The sequence below is a fragment of the Vipera ursinii genome (assembly GCF_947247035.1).
Source record: "Vipera ursinii genome assembly, chromosome: 10".
NCBI lineage: Eukaryota > Metazoa > Chordata > Lepidosauria > Squamata > Viperidae > Vipera > Vipera ursinii.
The window spans coordinates 13,691,653-13,712,357 of record NC_139520.1 but is presented as its reverse complement, the minus strand read 5'-3'; the positions used below and the strand labels follow the sequence as shown (position 1 = coordinate 13,712,357).

The 20,705-nt window shown below is 41.2% G+C and overlaps 1 protein-coding gene across 1 annotated transcript in view; it reads left to right on the top strand.

The window, feature by feature from the left end:
- Positions 1-20,609, top strand: part of CARMIL2 (capping protein regulator and myosin 1 linker 2) — a gene marked incomplete at its 5' end in the record, with an annotated part of 66,309 nt that extends 45,700 nt beyond the window's left edge. Inside the window, 9 exons of the mRNA XM_083370265.1 lie at positions 6,810-6,913; positions 8,881-9,286; positions 10,266-10,385; positions 12,890-12,926; positions 14,261-14,332; positions 15,420-15,770; positions 16,902-17,009; positions 18,152-18,256; positions 18,606-20,609. Coding sequence (XP_083226391.1) covers positions 6,810-6,913; positions 8,881-9,286; positions 10,266-10,385; positions 12,890-12,926; positions 14,261-14,332; positions 15,420-15,770; positions 16,902-17,009; positions 18,152-18,256; positions 18,606-18,775 — 1,473 coding nt within the window. The 3' untranslated portion in view covers positions 18,776-20,609. The remainder of the gene's footprint in view (positions 1-6,809; positions 6,914-8,880; positions 9,287-10,265; positions 10,386-12,889; positions 12,927-14,260; positions 14,333-15,419; positions 15,771-16,901; positions 17,010-18,151; positions 18,257-18,605) is intronic.
- Between the last annotated feature and the right edge of the window lie 96 nt (positions 20,610-20,705).

Sequence of the window (20,705 nt, the reverse complement as noted above, 5' to 3'; positions counted from 1 at the left end):
TTACCACTAGAAATCTGTAGACTATAAGTTGAACTTTGGAGCTTAGGGTCTGAGGATCATCCTGGATTCAAAGGGGCCTCCGTGAAAGAAATTGACAGTGGGCAATGAAGATGGAAGGTAACAAAATACATGGTTTATTTTTCCTCTGCAATGGGTACCTCTCCCCTGCCATCAATATTTCAGGGACTTTTCTAAGATCTATCCCAGAAGTAATGCAGGAGTGGGCAGAAAGGGGTGTATTACAAATCCTCAGCTAATCTTCTTCCAGTGTTCCAGTTTTTTAGCACTTTTCAGAGTAACACTTTTCTTTTTTTACTCCAATAAGATGGGAATGTGCTGAAATATTCAACAACCTACCGCACCCTAAAAGACAAGAAAATTAGCATTTGGAGCTCCATAAAGCTCTTTAAAAAACCCCAATGGATGCCTTCAAAACATAAGCAATCACACTGAGGATGAGTGTTATTATTTTTGTCTTTTACCTTCGTTATGGATCTGATTTGCATTTTTCATGTTAGATTTTATGTCAGTGGGCTTTTGACTGAGTGGACATATACGTAAATCTGGTTAATGAATTAATAACATGATATCTGCAATCCTACCCACCCACCTAATGGGTGGAAGTGAGCAACCCTAACCCAATCACCTTACCCAGGTTTATAGCAGAATTTCTGAGCTCTTTCTAATATACTAGGAAGCAAAATAGGTAGGTTAAGCCTCCACTAGACTTAGTGTGTTGTTTAACTTAACAATTTCACTGCCTCCCCAACACTACTCCGAATTTAACAACAATGACCATTAAAAGACAGCATCTTTTTAGTTGGTGTCCCTAACATTACCATGTCTCCTATGCCATTAAAAGATTGATTTTTTAAAAAAAGAGAAGAATCCCTCCTTAAAAAAAAAGTTGTCTGGATCTGTATGAGGTCATCTGCTTGATATTGGTTGACCTTAATTACTTCTAAGCAAGCATGCAAGGGATGCTAGTAAAGTATCTTGGATCTGCTGTGTGTATGTCATATCTAGTCAGGTCTCAAGAGCTTCATTCCAATTGTTGACAAATTCCAGTATAAGCAACTACTGACTTTTGTAGAATGGACTTGTGCTTGGACTGCATATGTGTACAAAATGCACTTATTGTATTATTTCTACATGGTTACTGTTAAGCAAAGGGATGGGCAAGCTTTCAGGATCTACTTAGCTTTTCACTGGAACCCCAAGATTCACCAATTAGAATCCCACATCCATTACCCAGAACGGCAATATGCCGGTTTAGCATATCTCCTGTCTATGTTTGGCACTGGATAGATGTATATGTATACAAATTTAGAATACTTGCCAAATTATTCTGCACCATGCTACAGAGTCTGAAAGCTTGCGGCCAGCAAAAGTTGCTTTCCGTTCAAGTTCCCCACTGAGCCAATACAAGAATAGATGAGTGTTGGGGTTGATCTTCACAGTTGTTAATAGAGCATTGTTTTTATAGCATTTCCACATGTTCAAAACAATGCTTAATACTATAATCTGAACCTGTTTGGTGTATCGTGGCTTATAACTTATCTTTTTTAACCTTGTTGTTGTTGTTAGTTGCGAAGTTGTGTCTGACCCATCGTGACCCCATGGACAATGTTCCTCCAGGCCTTCCTGTCCTCTACCATCTTCTGGAGTCCATTTAAGCTCACGCCTACTGCTTCAGTGACTCCATCCAGCCATCTCATTTTCTGTCGTCCCCTTCTTCTTTTGCCCTCAACCTTTCCCACCATTAGGCTCTTCTCCAGTGAGTCCTTCCTTCTCACTAGGTGGCCAAAGTATTTGACTTTCAACTTCAGGATCTGGCTTTCTAAAGAGCAGTCAGGGTTGATCTCCTCTAGGACTGACCGGTTTGATCGCCTTGCAGTCCAAGGGACTCGCAGGAGTCTTCTCTAGCATCATAGTTCAAAGTCCTCAATTCTTTGGCGCTCAGCCTTTCTTATGCTCCAACTTTCACAGCTATACATTGCAACTGGGAAAACCATAGCCTTGACTATACGCACTTTGTTGGCAGGGTGATGTCTCTGCTTTTTAACCTGCTGTGTGGAATTTACCAGAAGCTTCTTAGCAACACAGTTGTTTAAGTGTGGGTTGCATTCTTGTAGACTAAGCGTTTTGCAGGGAGGAGCTATAAGTCATTGTTGAGTGAGTCCTTCTTATGTAGCAAGTTCTAATTCCATTCTTGTTATTTTTAGGTGAACCTGAATAATTATTGATCAAAGCCTTGAGAGCTCATATCAGCTCTGTTGACAGTTTGGATCCAGCTTAATGGAAGGCAGCTTGTTGATAGTCCCTCTTAGGGTGACTAAATTCTATTGTGGATGGTTTCTTCGTCAAATTCTATTATGCCTGATAGACTGATAGTCATCTATTAGCCATATTAGCCAAAGACAATTTTGAGAAGTTCCAGATTTCCGTTGAAAGAAACTGGACAATGATATTCCCAAAGGCAACAATGGTTATCCATTTTTGGTTGGACCAGATGATTCCTCTTTGCACATATACTCATGAATGTCTACTAAGAGGAGGTGCAAATATGGTGTCTAGGATTATGAAAGAAGGAAAGAAAACATGTCATGTAGAAGAAGAGGTCTACAATAAATTGGACCCTGTAGCTCCCTATATGTTCCCTGAGTCAACATTAATGAGCCTGATCCATTAATAGAACTTGTTTGTGCAAATTATCTATGCTAAAAGTGGGAATCAGTTGGAGAATGCTGCCACTTGCAAACCTGACTTATTGTATGGTGAGCACCGCTGATCTCATAACTTGAAAGGGCTTCTACATCAGAAAACCAGTGGAATAAAGGAATGGGATGACTGAGTCCTGTCTAATAATTAATAAGAGTTGAGGCAGAGGGAAAAAGATTGGTGCATCACATCCTACTTTACTAAGGGAACTAAGTTCCATGCAAATGCACAAGCAACCACTAATCATGATCATTTCTTCTGAGAAGTAACATTTCAAGATGCATGATGGTTTAAGGCTTGGGGACCAAACTTATTATTATTCATTTGTATCCATTGGAATGGACTGAAGTGGAGAAAGAATTTAATTGTTTAATAGGGGAGTCACCCTTGTAATGAAACAGCTGAAGGAATTATCTCACTCAACCGTTCATGGTCACCCATCAGAAATGAAACATAAAACTTTCAGCAAAATAAGTATCTTGTAGCTCGCTAAACACGATAGGTACAGTAGGTGGACATATCTGAATGCTGAAATGCCCAAATTTCTGTCCAAATATGTTCCCTTTCTCTCCTTTATCATTGTGCCTATATACACATAGTTGATGAACTATGTTATGGTTTCCTTTCAGTATGTTTGTATGTATGTGGAGATATAGATGATATAGATGACAAATGAAGGATGATATAGATTAGATATAGATAATAATAATAATAATAATAATAATAATAATAATAATAATAATAACAATAACAATAATAATAATAATAACAATAATAATAATAATAATAATAATAATAATAATAATAATAATAATAATGATGATGATGATGATGATGATGATGATGATGATGGAAGGGGCCTTAGAAGTCATCTAGTCCAACCCCCTGCCCAGGCAGGAAACCCTATACCATTTCAGACAAATGGCTGTCCAGTCTCTTCTTAAAAACTTCCAGAGCTGGAGCATTACCGCTACTGGAGGCAGGTTGTTCCCCTGGTTAATTGTTCTAACTGTCAGGAAGTTTCTCCTGAGTTCTAGGTTGCTTCTCTCCTTGATCAGTTTCCATCTGTTGCTTCTTGTCCTGCCTTCAGGCACTTTGGAGAATAGCTTGACTCCCTCTTCTTTGGGGCAGCCCTTGAGATAGTGGAACACTGCTATCATGTCACCCCTTGTCCTTCTCTTCATTAAACTAGACATACCCAATTCCAGCAACCGTTCCTTATATGTTTTAGCCTCCAGTCCCCTAATCATCTTTGTTGCTCTTCTCTGTACTCTTTCTAGAGTCTCAACATCTTTTGCGTGCAGTATTCAAATTGTGGCCTTACAAAGGCATTGTAAAGTGGTATTAATACTTCACGTGAACTTGATTCTATCCCTCTGTTAATGCAGCCTAGCATTGTGTTGGCTTTTTTGGCAGCTGCAGCACACTGCTGGCTCATATTTAAGTGATTGTCCACTAGGACTCCAAGATCCCTTTCACAGTTACTACTATTGAGCAAGGTACCACCTATACTATACCTGTACATTTGGTTTTTCTTGCCTAAATGTAGAAGCTTACTTTTTTCACCACTGAATTTCATTTTGTTAGATAACACCCAGTGTTCAAGTCTCCTGTATCTTAAGCCTAGATATATAGATATAGATATGGATATGGATATAGATATAGATATAGATATAGATATAGATATAGATATAGATATAGATATAGATATAGATATAGATATAGATATAGATATAGATATATAGATATAGATATAGATATAGATATAGATATAGATATAGATATAGATATAGATATAGATATAGATATAGATATAGATATAGATATAGACAGGGCTTTTTTTGTCATAGAACGCTCAGAACGGAGTTCCGGCACCTTTTTTTGGATGGAACCTTGTAGGGTAGGCAAGGCGGGTTGTATGACATGTGTGAGTTCCGGCACCTTTTTCTTTTACAAAAAAAGAACTGAATATAGATATAGATATAGATATAGATATATAAAATCAGGTGTACCTAAATATGATTCCAAGCTACAATTTCAGAATGTCTGTACTGGTCAGATATTCTTATCCGAGAGTTGGACTCTTGAACAAATTATCCAGCTTTGTTCCTCTGTCCTGGATAAATTAGCCTTAGATCTAAATAGTATCAGCTAACTTGCTATAAGCAATTTATAATCATGAGGATCTGCCTTATACTGAGGCAGACTTGAATTAATCTAGCCTACCCTTTACTGCTGCCGGGCAGGAGCTGTTGAGGGGCTCAAGTTAAGTATCTCTTCCTTTTATCTAGTAGTCTCTCTCACTGGAACTGAATCGCCGATCTCTGCACAGGAACCATCATTATGAAATCAGTGCAGCCAATGTCAGCTCAAGGTTATATGGCGCTCCTCGCCCACCTTGACTGATGGCCCCCACCTCTGACCCAAGCAAAGAGTTGCATTTTTGGAACGTTCCAGAAGGAGAGTTGATGTTGTGGAGCCCTTAAGTTTCCCCTGAGACCTGTAAGTTCAGGGGAAGGAGGGCCTCGCCATCGCTACCGTTCTAGTTCCCAAGAGCTCCAATTTCACTGAGGTGTCAAACTTGTGAAAACTCTCCGCTGTTGCCTTACATCTACTGATGCCGCGAAACATATTCAGAATTAAAATTGCCAGCCCTAAAAGTTGCAGTTATAAACCTCTCGGGAAATACGACAGCCTCCCTCGGGTTTTTTTTTGCAGTCAGATGATGAGATTGTGTAGATGCTCCTTTAATTCACAAGGGTGGACGACAGTCTGTGGTGTAATTTCAGGGAGGCTCAAATTGGCATTAAACTTGGGAAAACAGCCAACCTTCCTCTGTGTGCGGATTTTTTTTTTAAATTAGAGACAATCTGGGTTGCCAGAGAAGTTATAAAGCTCAGAACATCCTCTGCAGATATCCACGGAAGGAAACAATGACAGAGCATGATTTGAAATGTGTGTGTGTGTATGTGAGTGTGTGAGACACAGAGAGAGAGAGAGAAGGGGGGAGAGGGAGAGGGAGGGAGGGAGGGAGAAGGGAGGGAGGGCAAAAAAAAGATCATAAAATTGGATGCAACTCAGTTACCACCTCACTTGGCAATAAATGGTAAGTTCTGTTCTCAGTTGTGGCTGTAAGGACTACCTGTGTTGGGCAAAGCGAGGCCAAATTTTATGGACTGACCCTGTTATGAAGACCTTCTCATAACTGCACTAGGTTGTGTTGATATGGAGACTGTATCTATTTTAATCATGCAGCTCTGTGTCCTTTGTGGTTGTAGCTGGTGCCCCAAATGATGCTGAGTTATTACTGAAATCAAGGCAGCGAGTTGTCAGAATTAATGTATTGATTTTAATAGGGTTTTAGCATGGCTTGGATTTGTGCCATATAATATAGTCACGCTAAAATCCCACCGAACAGAGGCCTTTGTGTTTAAGAGCTCTGGTGGCACAGTGGTTGGAATGCAGTATTGCAGGCTAATTCTTCTGACTGCCGGCTGCCTGCAGTTTGGCAGTTCGAGTCTCGCCGGCTCAAGGTGGACTCCGCCTTCCATCATTCTGAGGTCGGTAAAATGAACCAGATTGTTGGTGGCAAAATGCTGACTCGTAAACTGCGTAGAGAGGGCTGTAAAGCACTGTGAAGCGGTATTTAAGTCTAAGTGCGATTGCTATTACTATTACTAGTTCCTGGGGCTGTGTGCTGCGTATATATAAACAAGTCTACAAAGTCCACTTGACTAGTACATTTTTAAAAAAAAACAAAACCAGCAGCTTGTTTAATATTTGTAATACCACATGACTGATGCAAATGAAATGTTATTTAGTTGTGATAGGAACCAAACAAATGGCATTCATGTTTCATTCAGTGCTTGCCTGCTCTTCTGGGTCCTTGGTCAAATGCTCACGTAAGATTTAAATTTTAGCATGATTTTCTTCGGTTGCCCCTCACCCAGGCTGACCTTCTACATCCTTTTGGCATTCACAAGATGTGCAGATTGGTATGATAGAAAGCACTGTTCCCTCCATCTTGCCTCCATGAAATGTCCCAAGACCCCTAGAGTGAGGAAAGGTAACGGTGATTCTCCTTCTAGGTGCAGCCACCCGTGCGTGAGAACACCGAAGACAGAAGCATTGCCAGGTTGGATGAAGGCTTAGATGAATTCTTCACCAAGAAGGTGATTCATGAATATTTACTGTAAGTAAAGACTCCACTCAGGCATTTTCAACAAATGTTAACTGGGTGGTAGGCAAAGATGGGGACTTTCCACAGAACAAGGGATGTGTCATGGGAAGAAGGGGTAGCTTTGAGAAACAGGAGGAAGAGCTTCAATATTTAGATCAGGGGTGTCCAATCTTGTGGACATGTGGACTTGAAGACATGTGGACTTCAAGTCCCAGAATTCCCCAGCCAGCCATGCTGGCTGGGAAATTCTGGGAGTTAGTCCACAAATATTAAAGTTGCCAAGATCTGAAAGAGACAGATACTGTATATAATTTGACAGATGTTACCCTCAGATGTTACCCTCCCTAGTTTCTCATATCTGGACTAGGTTATGTACTTCTCCATGTCTAATTTAACCTTGTAATAAAGAGGTGGAGAGAGGGAGAAGGGAAGCACATTCAGACATGCAAGGTTCTGTTACTGTAACCTCATAGTAAACGTTATTGTTGAAGTCCTTTGATGTAGGAGAAGGGTTGGCAGAAACTAGGGGTGGAGTGAAAAGGGAGATCAGCCTAGAATCCCTATGTAGCCATAAATGAGTTAAGTCCAACTCTCCTTGAATGCCCTTAACCCTTATCTAATTCTAAGCAGGTGCCGACTGTTAGTTGAGAAGGTTCCTATCCATAGGCATTTAGCAATAAAACATTTAATTGAACCTTCATGTGTGGAACTGGTGTTTTGCATTTGACAGTTTATTAAATGCTTCATCATCAGCGTTATAACTCATTGAATATTCTTCTTAACAGGTTAATCTGCCTACTTTTAATTTTCATTACAGGTATTGACTTATTGAAAATAATTGAGCTGGTATTACAGTTGTAAGTCATGCCAGTTGTTAAAACGGGTCACCATGTGACTATACCCAGTTTTTTTACCTTTTGTGGCAGTCATTAAGTGAACCAATCGTCCATAGTGAGCATTTTTTTTTGCCAAAAACCAGAATTAAATGCCAAATTCTAGCAAAAAAAACCCCAACCCTCATAAATTACAGTGATGCAACCATGGGACACTATAAATGCAGGACATGCAATCACGTGACCGCAGAGCAGCCCTGGCTACCATAACTTCAAATTGGGATCATAAGTAGCCTTGGGGAGGCCTATTATAACTTTGAATAGTGGCTAAACTACCCATTGTAAGTTGAGGACTATCTCTATAAGCTTGACTCACTTTGGTTTCCAAGTTTAGAAGAGCTTGGAGCACTGGGACTCAAGGAGCCAGTCAAACATCATAACAAAAGCATTTAAAATGAATAATGATGAAAATTGAAAAGAGGCAGATTGACCAGGTAAAAACAATGCTCATTGGCTTATGATGCTGATGATAAAGCATGCAGTCAGTTGTAAAATGGACTTCAAAAACATATTTCCCCAATGAATATTGACAGTGTCAAGCCATATAATGAAACAAGCGGAGCAGTTTGCCTGGCTTCTCCTGTATAAGTAGTAAATGTCTGTGTTTGGGGGCTATATATGCAAACCAGCCTCCTTAATACCTATCCCCCCAGGCCTTGGTGAATAGAGATGTAGGGTCTCCTGCTTGAGCAAGGGGTTGGATTAGGACAGGGGTCTTCAAACTTGGCCCTTTTATGACTTGTGGACTTCAACTCCCAGAATTCCTCAACCAGAGTGCCTGCCTGAGGAATTCTGGGAGTTGAAGACCACAAGTCATAAAAAGGGCCAAGTCTGAAGACCTCTGGTTTAGAAGATCTACAAGGTTCTTCTAACCCTGTGATTCTATGTTCTGTGTTCTAATCCCTGTCAGAAGCAGGTTGATCATGTTAGCACCAATCCTTTTCTTCTTCCAAATAACACACACCCAATCTTACGGATGTGTTTTTGGCAAAGTTGACCTCCCTGTTTAAATCTCTTGATCCATCTCCCCACCCCCACCCCCAAATGATATTGCAAGTAATTCTATGCTTCCTTTCCTTCCCGCAGTCCTACTTCGTTGGAAACCTCACCAACAGCAGCCGCATCGCCATCTTCTGGTTCCCGGACCTTAAAAAAGAAAATTGGACACTTCTTTGCCTTCAAGAAGCCAAAGTCAAGTCGGGGTTCCAAGTCTGAGAAAGACCCTGAGGGTAGTCCCTCACCGGCAAGGGGCAGGAAGCTGATGCTCAGTGACATTTTAAGGACCCCCAGCAAAGCCAGTGACTCAGCCAAACCTCTAAGCAAATCTGAGGAAGGAGGGCTGGCTGGGGAGAACAGAAGCTACCTGGAACAAAGCCAGACACCGGACAGTGCCCGTAGGGCCAGGACAAAGTATTCCAGAGAAGGGAAGTCTCAGTCCTTGATACTCCTGTCAGGAGAAGAGACAGAGGGACTTGGTGTGAGGCATGAGAAAGTAAGTCTCTTCTTTGATCTCATTGGTAGCTCTGCTCTTTCCTTCCACCATGGAACTCAAGGTGGAGAACTCATAGTATTTCAAGGAAGCCTCTTATTCAACAGAGCATGGGGGACAGGGCTGAACCTTCGGAAGGTGCCCTGGAATTATCATCTCTGCTTATCACATGAAGGATCCATTTTCTCTCAAAATGGAAAGTAGTAAATTGTTGGCAGAGGGAACTTGTGAATGATAAGTTGGTAGATTCACCAACCAATCCCATCTGGACTTTGCAGGTCCTATGGTTTTCTGTGGTGGCTACTTGGGAGTCGCTGGAATGTATCCTTTGAGGGTGTTGATCTTCTGGCTGTGTGTGAAGGAGACCATGTGGACATGTAACGCTATTTAGGCAATTATCCTGAGATGAGCACTGTCTATTTTATGGAGGAGCTGTAGGGAAATTGTAGGGGAATTGTCTTCCCTGCCTGGTCATGTTCTAGGAAACAACAGGTACAATAGTAACAGCTCCAGGTTTACTGAACAATGCTTAACTGTAGAAACAGAAGAATGACATTTCTTGATGTCTCAAAACGGGAAACCAAAAGTGGACAGAGCTGAATGTTGTCAGGATGGCAGCAATGACGGTTTGTGAAAGAAGTCACCTAGTCTACATTGGCTTTAAAAAAGAGAATATTTGTAGCTCAGAGATGAAATGAGGGGTCCTTGGTTCTGTCTAGGTTGGGTTGTTTTCTTGCAAATGTTTCCGTACCCAAACTAGGTAACATCATCAGTGCTAATCACTAGCACTAACCCTGATGAGGTCACCTAATTCAGGTAATGAAACGTCTGCAAGAAAACAGCCAAGCTCAAAAAGCATCAAGACCCCCTGCTTTGGCTTGTTTGTGTTCGCAGCAGAATCCCAGAGGCCTTCTGGGATATGTGAATTGAAGTAATATTTATTGTGTGGAAGGTATTAACTTTTCAGTCTTTGGTCCTACAGAAACGGTCCTTTGAGCGGAGCGATGGTGAGTTGCCCAGTTCCTTTGAACAGCGTGTCCATGTCATGCTACATCGGATTGGGGTCACCAAGGTGTTGTCTTCTGAAGGCAAAAAGAAACAGGTAAGCCATACTTAGTTGAAGATGTATATATCTTAAGAATTTATTTATTTATTTTATTTATTTAATTAGTTTTCTATACCGCCCTAGGGACGCGGTGGCTCAGTGGGTTAGGACGCTGAGCTTGTCGATCAGAAGATTGGCAGTTTGGCAGGTCGAATCCCGAGTGCCGCGTAGCAGAGTGAGCGCCTGTTACTTGTCCCAGCTTCTGCCCAGCTAGCAGTTCAAAAGCGCGTAAAAATGCAAGTAGAAAAATAGGGACCACTACGGTGGGAAGGTAACAGCGTTCCGTGCGCCTTTGGCGTCCAGTCATGCTGGCCACATGACCACGGAGATGTCCTCGGACAAGCGCTGGCTCTTCGGCTTTGAAACGGAGATGAGCACCGGCCCCTAGAGTCGGAAACGACTAGCACGCATGTGCGGGGGAACCTTTACCTTTACATATACCGCCCTATTCCCCAAGGACTCAGGGCGGTTTACAGGGCAGCATATAAAAGACAATATAAAAAGATAATATAAAATTAAAATGAATTAAATTAATTAAAGCCCAACAATTAAAACAATATTAAAAAGCTAAAACCCCTTCAGTCCAGGCCTGATAGATCGAAAAGCCAGGTTTTCAGGTCCCGGCTAAATGAACGCAGATCGGGGGCGGTCCGGAGTTCCACAGGTAAATCATTCCAAAGGGCAGGCGCGCCCACAGAAAATGCCCTCCCTCTGGGGATCAGCCGCCGGCACTCCCTAACCAGCGGCACCCTAAGGAGAATGATAGAGTGTAACTAATATACTTGAATGTAGTGACATGAAAGGGTGTATTAAATGTTGAAACGGAAGAAATTTTGGTTAATCTTTAATATGTGGAAACTATACATGAGAAAAAAGAACATTATATTGTCCTCCTCTTCCTCCTCCTTGCAATTGGCACTCTAATGACTACCATTCTAATATTGTACTGCTAACATTGATATGGAAATGAGATAAAAAAAGAAGTGTATTTACATTACTAGGTATCGGAGAAAATCGGGTAAAAGAAAAGGAGGTTATTTAGCAATAGGAAAATGAGAAATTTTAAACGTTTAATTTTAATATCGATGTAAATTTAAAGTTAGAAAAATATATAAGGTGTTTGATGTTTTCTCTTTTTTTTAAGATGGAATGTTAAAATATAAAATATACTAAAGAATTGGCAAATATAAGAAAACTATTAAATGACGGGTGGATAGCAATGAGAAGTATGTTAATTTAGATAAAAGATAGTATGTATTAAAGGAAATAAGAGAGGAAGCTACAACAATTTGGAGATTTGTAATAATATGTATTGTCTGAAATGGAACTATTGTAACCCAGACACCACGTTGCTTTTTAAAGATACTATTGTCATATTGGAAAACTAATAAAAAAAGAAAAAAAAGAAAGAAACAGGTAAGCCGCAGAATATTGGAAATTTGCCTAAACAAGACTAGAACTCACAGTCTCCCAGTTTGTAGCTTGGTGCCTTAACCACTACACCAACCTTGCTCTCTGTACTATCCCCTTTCCAGGAAGTAAAACCCACCAACCACAGGAGGACTAAACATGCAGGGAGGATGCAGTACCAGTTCTGAAAGATTTCCATTTGCCAGTCAATGCTACCTTTTAGAACAAATCCCTTCCTATGGGTTGTTATGGAAGAAAATGTTCCAAAATAACCTTCTATTGTGGCCTCTTGGCTGACTTATATTTCACCTTCCTGAGCTGAGGGCCTCAGGAGTTTGTTTGTGCATATTAGTTGACAGAATTATTCTAGATCAGCCTGCCCAGCCCTCCGCTATGCTGCAGTTGCGATATGCAGAACTCTTGAGTTACGCTAGATAGATGCCAAGATGAGGGAAATGGTTTCTTTGGCAAAAAAAAAAAGGCGCGTGGATCTGTCTGATTCCAGGAAACGGTTGGAATCCATCACTAAACAGGCATTAAATGTAATAATATAAAAGAACAATAGTGAATACATCTGTAAAGAAACTGGTTAAGTGCTGCACTTATATCTATTCGACGTGGTCTGATTAAAATATTATCTTTGCTTTCCTTTAGCTGAGATCTTCTTCACCTCAGGCCCAGTTGTGGGAATTCATTTCCCCTGTTTTGAATTTTTATTTTTATTTTTATTCCATTTATATCCCGCCCTTCTCCGAAGACTCAGGGCAGCTTACAAGCTTAGCAGTAGCCTTCATTCTATGTATATGCCTGCTTATTAGGGCTTTCACACACACACCAAGTGGCATTATTACAAAGTCAGCTTATTGCCCCCAACAATCTGGGTCCTCATTTTACCTACCTGGGAAGGATGGAAGGCTGAGTCAACCTTGAGCCTGGTGGGACTCGAACCTGCACTAATTGCAGGCAGCTGGTGTTACTTAAGGAGGCATTAGCCCACTGCTCCACCAACAGAATGTAGTCCACATGACAAGTAAAACTTTTCTAGAAAATATCCTTGCTGAGCGCTTGTATGATTTTGCATTCTTTTACAGAGCAAAGACGGGGAAATCAAAAAGGCTGGTTCTGATGGTGAGTAACAATTGGATCCTCTTTTCCCCTCTGTTTACTACCTAGCCTTCGAGCTTTTATTGGAAGCTTCAACAGCTGATAAGTAACCAAAGGGTCTTTATTAATTTCTTCTTCCTGTAGTGGAACAGCAACCAGAACAACAAGAGATCCCTTTGTGAAATTTCTAGCTTTCCTTTCAAATTTCTTTAGGTTTTTAAGCTCCAGTGGACACAAGTCCCTTTTTTCAGTGCTGTTGTAACTTTGAACAGTCGTTAAATAAACAGTTGTAAATCAAGGACCATCAGTATTGAACAAAGCCGTTCAAAGCAATGTGAAGTCCCAGGCCATATTTTAGGACAGGGAGTCCTTGATTTACGACCACAATTGAGCCCAAAGGTTCTATTGCTATGCGAGACGTTTGTTAAGTGAGTTTTGTCCCATTTTATGACCTTTCTTATCTCAGCTGTTAAGTGAATTACTGTGGTTGGTAAGTTAGTAACAAGATTGTTAAGTGGATCTAGCTTCCTCATTGGCTTTGCTTCTGAGAAGGTCGCAAAAGGAGATCCGGTGACCTTGGGAGACAGCAACGGTCATAAGTATGAGCCAGCTGCCAAGCATCTGAATTTTGATCACATGATCATGGGGATGCTGCAGAGGTCGTAACTATGAAAAACAGTCATAAGTCCCCTTTTTCAGTGCCGTTGTAACTTTGAACAGTCACTAAATGTTGTAAGTCAAGGACCACCTGTGTGAGGCATGTAGCAAGAATCCAGATCTTAAGCGGTGCTGGGTTGCAGATGGGTTGTGGGTTGCGGCTAAGACAATATAAAGAGTTTGTAGGGACCTAACCAAAGGATCTTAAAGGGATCAGCTGGGACCTGTGTGCTGCTCCACACTGTGAATGAGAACCATACAATGGTATTTATTTTTGTCTCATTCATTCCCAGCATTTTCCCCACTGTTGTGGAATTCAAGTAAAAGAGCTTCTTTAAAAAAATTCACCACTGATCAGAGCCAAACCGGCTTAATTTTTAACCAAAGTAGCCCTGCCACATCCAAACATACCTTCACGTGCAGACTAACTAGGGTTAGTCATGCTAGTTTTCTGTCCTCAGAATCCTCGCTTGCATTCCCAAATGCAAGCTAAGCTAACGTGCTAAGCTAAGCTAACGTGCTAAGCTAAGCTAACGTGCTAAGTAGGCTAACTTCAAAATCCTTTTTTGTGAACGGCTTTGTGTAGACCACTAAAAGTTTGATTGGCCTTCCGATAGATTGCCAAAGACTTCCTTCTCTCCTGCTCGATTCGTCCCACTTCCTGAACATGACTGTTTGATTTTTTTTTTATTTTTTTTTAGGGGATATCGTAGATTGTTCTGCAGAGTCTCCCCCATGCGCTTTGAAATCACGGACACACTCCCTGTCCACAGGTGAGCTACGGAAAGGCAGACCCTTTCAGTTCCTTGGTACCTAATTTTTTTTCATTCTCTCTTTTTTGCAGAGCCTATGGGTTCAGTTGCTTGCTAATCAACCCTTCCCTGCAAACTCACAGTCCCAAGGTAGATGTGAGTCATTTAGGCGGACTGGTCAATGTAAATGCCAATTTTAATGAAGCAATTTAATTAGATTTGTTCCCACCAAACCTACTCCACTCTCTAAACGATTAGCATTTGACATTTGAGCTTAGACATATGTGCAAAACCCAGAAATCACGGATTGGCTAGTGGATGAGGGAGAGTAATATGATTTTTAAGTGTTACGCTTGGGGCTTGATGGATATGGTGGTTGAACGGGGAGATAAATAATACATACAATATATGTATTGTAAGTATCCCCAACTGATTCCTTTGCCTATTTTGGATGGAGTTTCAGAGATGAGTAAAAGCTGAAACACAACATGATTACAGCATCAATGGATGGAGAACCATCTGAGTATCTTGGTTCATCTTTGTCATCACAATATAATAGGAATGTTTTGACTCTGGAAAGAGTGCAGAGAAGAGCAACAAAGATGATTAGGGGACTGGAGGCTAAAACATATGAAGAACAATTGCAGGAATTGGGTATGTCTAGTTTAATGAAGAGAAGGACCAGGGGTGACATGATAGCAGTCTTCCAATATCTCAGGGGTTGCCACAAAGGAGAGGGAATCAAGCTATTCTCCAAAGCACCTGAAGGCAGGACAAGAAGCAAAGGATGGAAACTAACCAAGGAGAGAAGCAACCTAGAACTAAGGAGAAACTTCCTGACAGTGAGAACAATTAATCAGTGTAAAGACTTGCCTCCAGAAGTTATGGGTGCTCCAATACTGAAGGCTTTAAAGAAGAAATTGGACTACCATTTGTCTGAAATAGGTTTCCTGCTTGAGCAGGGGGTTGGACTAGAAGACCTCCAAGGTTCCTTCCAACTGTTATTCCATTATTCTGGTAGGGCAACTCAAGCAGATGCCTAAGGTAGAAGTGGGAATGTTGATTCATTTTTTTTATGAGCTTGAGAACACATGTGATTTTATTGCAGATCCCTCCGTGCGCACAGGATCTGCGGATGCCGTTGGCCGACCAGGTATGGAGCCAAGTGGTGGATCGCTTGAGGGCAGGCTTTCATGGAAGGTTCTTGGGAAGCAACTGAACGCCGAGTTTAAGGGCAAGTGTTCAGAACTCAGCCCTTTGCCGAGAAGAGGTTTTGCCAGCCAGGACCCAGCCGGCCCCCAGGAGCAAAAAGGGAGAGAGAGCTGGAGCAGCAGTTTGCCCAGGACTGGGAGGAGCACGGCTGCTCCCCTTCCCCTCAGGAGGACCAGCAATGCTGGTGAAGGACGGGCATCTGTGGAACTGCAGAATTCCTTCACTCACTTAAACACGATTGCAGGAGGTAGGTGAAATGGAGGCTGGTGGTTTTCAGGCAAGCATATAAGCAGTCCTCAACTCACCACTGCTTGTTTAGTGACCAAACTTATGACATGGCCCCCGCAAAGGAATTTACAATCTGGCTTTGAAGTTCCAGAATCTGCTTCCCCAAATCATGGCCATAGGATTGCATTTTGGATGTTTGGCAACCAGCATGCATTTATGGCTATTTGCAGCAACAGCCTGTGGTCATGTGACGAGAGAGAGAGAGAGAGAGAGAGAGAAGTATAGATATAGGTATAGATAGAGATAGAGATAGATAGAGATAGAGATGATATAGATAGAGATGATAGCTAGCTAGCTAGCTAGATATAGAGATATAGATATAGATATAGATATAGATATAGATATATAGATATAGATATAGATGATATAGATATAGATATAGCTGATATAGATATAGATATAGATGATAGAGATAGAGATAGAGATAGAGGCAGAGGTATAGATATATAGATATAGATTAGATAGATAGATAGATAGATAGATAGATAGATAGATAGATAGATAGATAGATAGATAGAGATATAGAGATATAGAGATATTTCTGGAAATTGGTGTGTATTTCCAGTTTCCTGAAAAAAACCCTCCAATAGTGACAAGCCACGAGTAGTACATGTATTCCTCAACTTACAACCATTCATTCAGCGACTGTTTGAAGTTACGAAGGCCCTTGCAACTGGTCTTGGCACTTGTGACTCTTGCAACACTGTCCTGGTCATGTGATTAAAATGTGGGTGCTTGGCAATTGGCACGTATTTATGACTGTTCCAGAGTCCCAGGGCCATGTGATCACAGTGTTAGTAACTTAACTGCAGAGATTTGCTTAACCACGGTGGCAAGAAAGGTTGCAAAATGGGGCAAAACTCACTTAACAACTGTCCTGCTTCTCAATGGAAAATTGTAAGTTGAGGACTATATTTACAATCGGGTGTGAAACCGTGCTCTCGATTGTGATCATAAGTCAAGGACTTCCTCTATGCCCCAATTTATTGTTACTTTTTTTTTTTGCAAATGTAGCCACTCTAATTATTTACCTGCAATGGATCGATGCTTGTCCGAACATCGTATGATTTTATTCGCTTCCACTTTTCAGACAATCAGTTCAAAGCCAAACCTCGCCTAAAGCCTGTGGTCAACCGACGGGCCATGTCTGTTCATGAGGAACAGCTCAGGGACCAGGCCTCTGCGGCAGAACTTCACCGTAAGTAGCGACCGAGAACTTCCTTTTCCCAAGGAAGAACATCTGTGTAATTGAAAGGCTTCCCAAAAAGCAGAGGGGTGAAAACAAAAATGACGATTTCAAAAATCTGGGAGATAATTCCCTTTGCAAGTCAATGTTTCTATGAGTCATTTCAGATTTTGTTAATGTTTAAGGAGACATTTCTGTGTTGCCTGAAAGTACAGCAGAAGCTTCCTTGTAATCATATGAAGGGGAGGGAGGAAATTTGTGATATTTAATCAGAGATTTAAAAAAAAAACAGTGCAGAGCAACGGTGCTGTATCTGTTAAAGGAAAGGTTTCTATTGGGCCATTAGGCTTCCTTCATTTTGCCATCATTATTGGTTATTGTATCATAGAATGTAAATTGGCAGAGCAATTAATTTTCACGTACGTCCTTCATGCGTTTTAGGCTGAGGGATGGAGAAAGGTTAAAGCATACAGGGGAAGGGAAGAGAAAGTACAGTTACCTGTTGATAACTGAGCAGACAATGATAGGGATCTGAAATGCAGGTAGTCCTTGACTTATGACCACAGTTGATAGCAGAATTTTCATTGCTAAGCAAGGCAGTTCTTAAGTGAGTCATGCCCAATTTTATGAGTTTTGCCATGGTTGTTGTGTAAAGCTGTAGTTGTTAAGTTAATCATGGCGTCCTTAAGCAGGTAAAGATGTAACATTTCACTTTTATATCATGCTACTAAAGGAGCTGATTTACCCATTTAACAAGAATGTGATAAATTGCTGGAAACAAAGCCATAAGCTTTGCAGTGCAGGCCTACTCTCATTCAAGAACAGGCCTGGAAAAGTATGAAAATTATATCAATTCCGTGGAGAGAACATGAAGAAGCAACAGCAAAATTCTACTACGGAGGAGTAATAATAATTATATCCTGAAAGATTCAGGGTCTGATCTGAAGCTGCGGCTATAGGCTCAAAACAAGAGCCCATTTCCCAGAAGGTAAAAATAAGGTGTCTTGCCACCAAGAACTCCGCTAAAGCAGGGTTTACTTCACTATCTGCCCTGCATACTGAATTACACACTGCAGAATTGCCAGTTGTACTTTTGTTCCGGATTGCAAGATGTCTCTTCTAGATCTGGTTAACATGGGCTATATTCCTTACAGATGCAAAAATCCCTCTTTGTTTGCAACGCTCCCCTGTTCTGAAATGGAAGTCTAAGCCCAAGTTGTTGTTGGAGACTGGACCATCTGCACCCTCAGATTCTCTAGGTAAGAGAGGGAGAGAGAAGGAGGGAGGGAGAGGTACTCCAACTTTACTCTTCCTAGATATAAACTCATCTTCTGAATTGCAAACATCTCCCATGTTCATGCCAAATTTTAGGACAGGACTACTTTGATCATTGTTGATCAAAGCTTAGGTGTAGAATCACATAGAACCTACGATGCTCAGCAACCTCCATTTAGTGCCTATGATGCTTGAAGAGCATTAAGCATCTTTTTAATGGGGAACTAGAAGTTCTCTCAATTCTGATTCCTTAAGGTCCCCTTGCTTCTGGTAGTTGGGCAGTTGTCAATCAATTCAGCCGTGTTGACTATTTGTGGGGACTTTTTTTTCTAGGCCCTCCCCCACAAGAACAGAATGTGGTTGCTTCCAACTCAAAACCAAGAGCAGACACAGGAGAAGGGTCACCCCAGGCTACAGAACAAACTCTACAGAACGCACAAAATACAGCATTAGACCAAAGAACTGCTGGGCCCCTCTCCAAGTCTCCGATACATGAGCATTGAACTATACTGCATGAGGACTCCTCCATGGAAGGAGAACAAGAGTGAAGGCTTATGGTTTGAAGCAACAGCCAGCTGTGAGGGTGCGAGTTCTTTGGTACAAGGATGAGCAAGTGACCGGCCCTCCCATAGCTCCTTGGCTGGAAGAACTGGGATTTCCAGTGATGGATAGTGGCATCTAATCTCCTGCACGACTTTCTGGATCGCCCCGTTTCATCTTTCATCCTTGTACACGCTCATCAAAGTGCCCAGTATTCTAATGGTTTGTGTGAGGAAAGCCAAAATCTCAGTCTGCAGGAAACCGGTCTTTTCCAGCAGATGTTGTACAGTTGGTACAGATGTGACAAACGTTAACAGTGCCAGAAACTGAGAACCACCAGCAAGCGGGATGGGGGTTATTTTACATTCACTAAACTTGCTTGCCTTGCCTTGTATGTTTTGGAAGTTTGAGACTAGGTGAGCTTTGTGGTTTGTAGGAGAATTAAAAGCATTCAGTTAAACCAGGTACGTGTCTCATAACAAACTTACTCCACGGCCACCCTATACCATATTTGATCTTAAGATCTTGTTTCCTTACGTCCACATCCTTTTGCAAACTAGGAACAAAACTGTCAACGCTAGAACAAATATCCGCTGGCACCAGTGAGAGGCTTGGCGAAAACAAAGTAGGAGGAATAATGTGCATTGTAGCAGCTTTCAGCCAGGTAACCCAAAGGAGGTTGCAGTTTCTCCTTTCCACAATTAAACGTTCGAAATGGCAATTGTCCCCATCTCATTTCTTCTGGCATCCGGCCTCTCCTCTCAGCTTCATTAACATTGCTACAGGATTCAGCAAAGGTTTGCCGTTGCAGCCAAGATGGGAGAAATGGAGAAGACTCTCATCGGTCTTGGGAAGATGTGAGGGCATCACACCAAGCTTGGTGTTTCTGTTCAAACTCTTTGTAAGATGCTTAACCAATAGCCTTGCCTCACCAATCGGGATTTCCAGCCTTCTCCTTAAAAGAAAACACCTTAACACCGTAACCCATTGGCTTTTAAGGAGCCTTTAGGTCATCTTAGTTTCTACAATATGAATCGCTTAACACGTTACAGCTCCTTACATCCAAAGCACTAGCACATAGACAAGAGGGTAAGTACATATTTCTCCACACTGATAGCCTGCAACTAAACACTGTGTTAAATATAGTTACATACTCTGAAAAAAATGCAGCGGTTTCATAGAATATTCGGTATTTTCACCACTAGCCTTTTTTCAGACACTGGAACAAAAAAAATATATGTGGCACTTGGCTAATCTGTTATATTCTCCAGAGGACTGGAAGGGTTATACAGCTTTCAGCTGAGAGTTTTTCTGCCAACATGGAAAGTTCAGGACTCCATAATCTGAAGGTATTCTTTTATGAACACTGAAAAAGGCTTTGGCTTCCGGTTATCAGTGAATTTGAGTTGAGGGAATGTTGTGGACCACACCACAGTTAAGATAATGGAGGATATATGCAGCCACAATAGATACAGAGTTCTCACAACAGTATCTGCTAGTATAATGCCACATACACACAAACCTGTTTCCACAGATAACATTTTGGAATCCTGGTTCAATTACCAATCATCCTCAACCATGAGACACTCAGTGGGAGCTGAGCCCCTTGTAATTGTACTTGGGTATTTGCCATCTATTACCAGATGATTACTGCATGCATCTTTTAAAAATATTCTAGCACAAATAGGCAATTTATTTAGATTTAAGGTCCTTATTTTAAAGCAAAGAATCACAGAATTTTATTTTAACTTTCAAACTATGTTTGAGTGACTGTGCTCGAATTTGGAAAATTGGCACACAAGGTATATTTTTTATCGAGAGCTGTGCTGTTGTATTTTTCCTAATTTGTTTTAATTTTCAAAACATTTTATCAAGCATGTAAGCTATATGAAG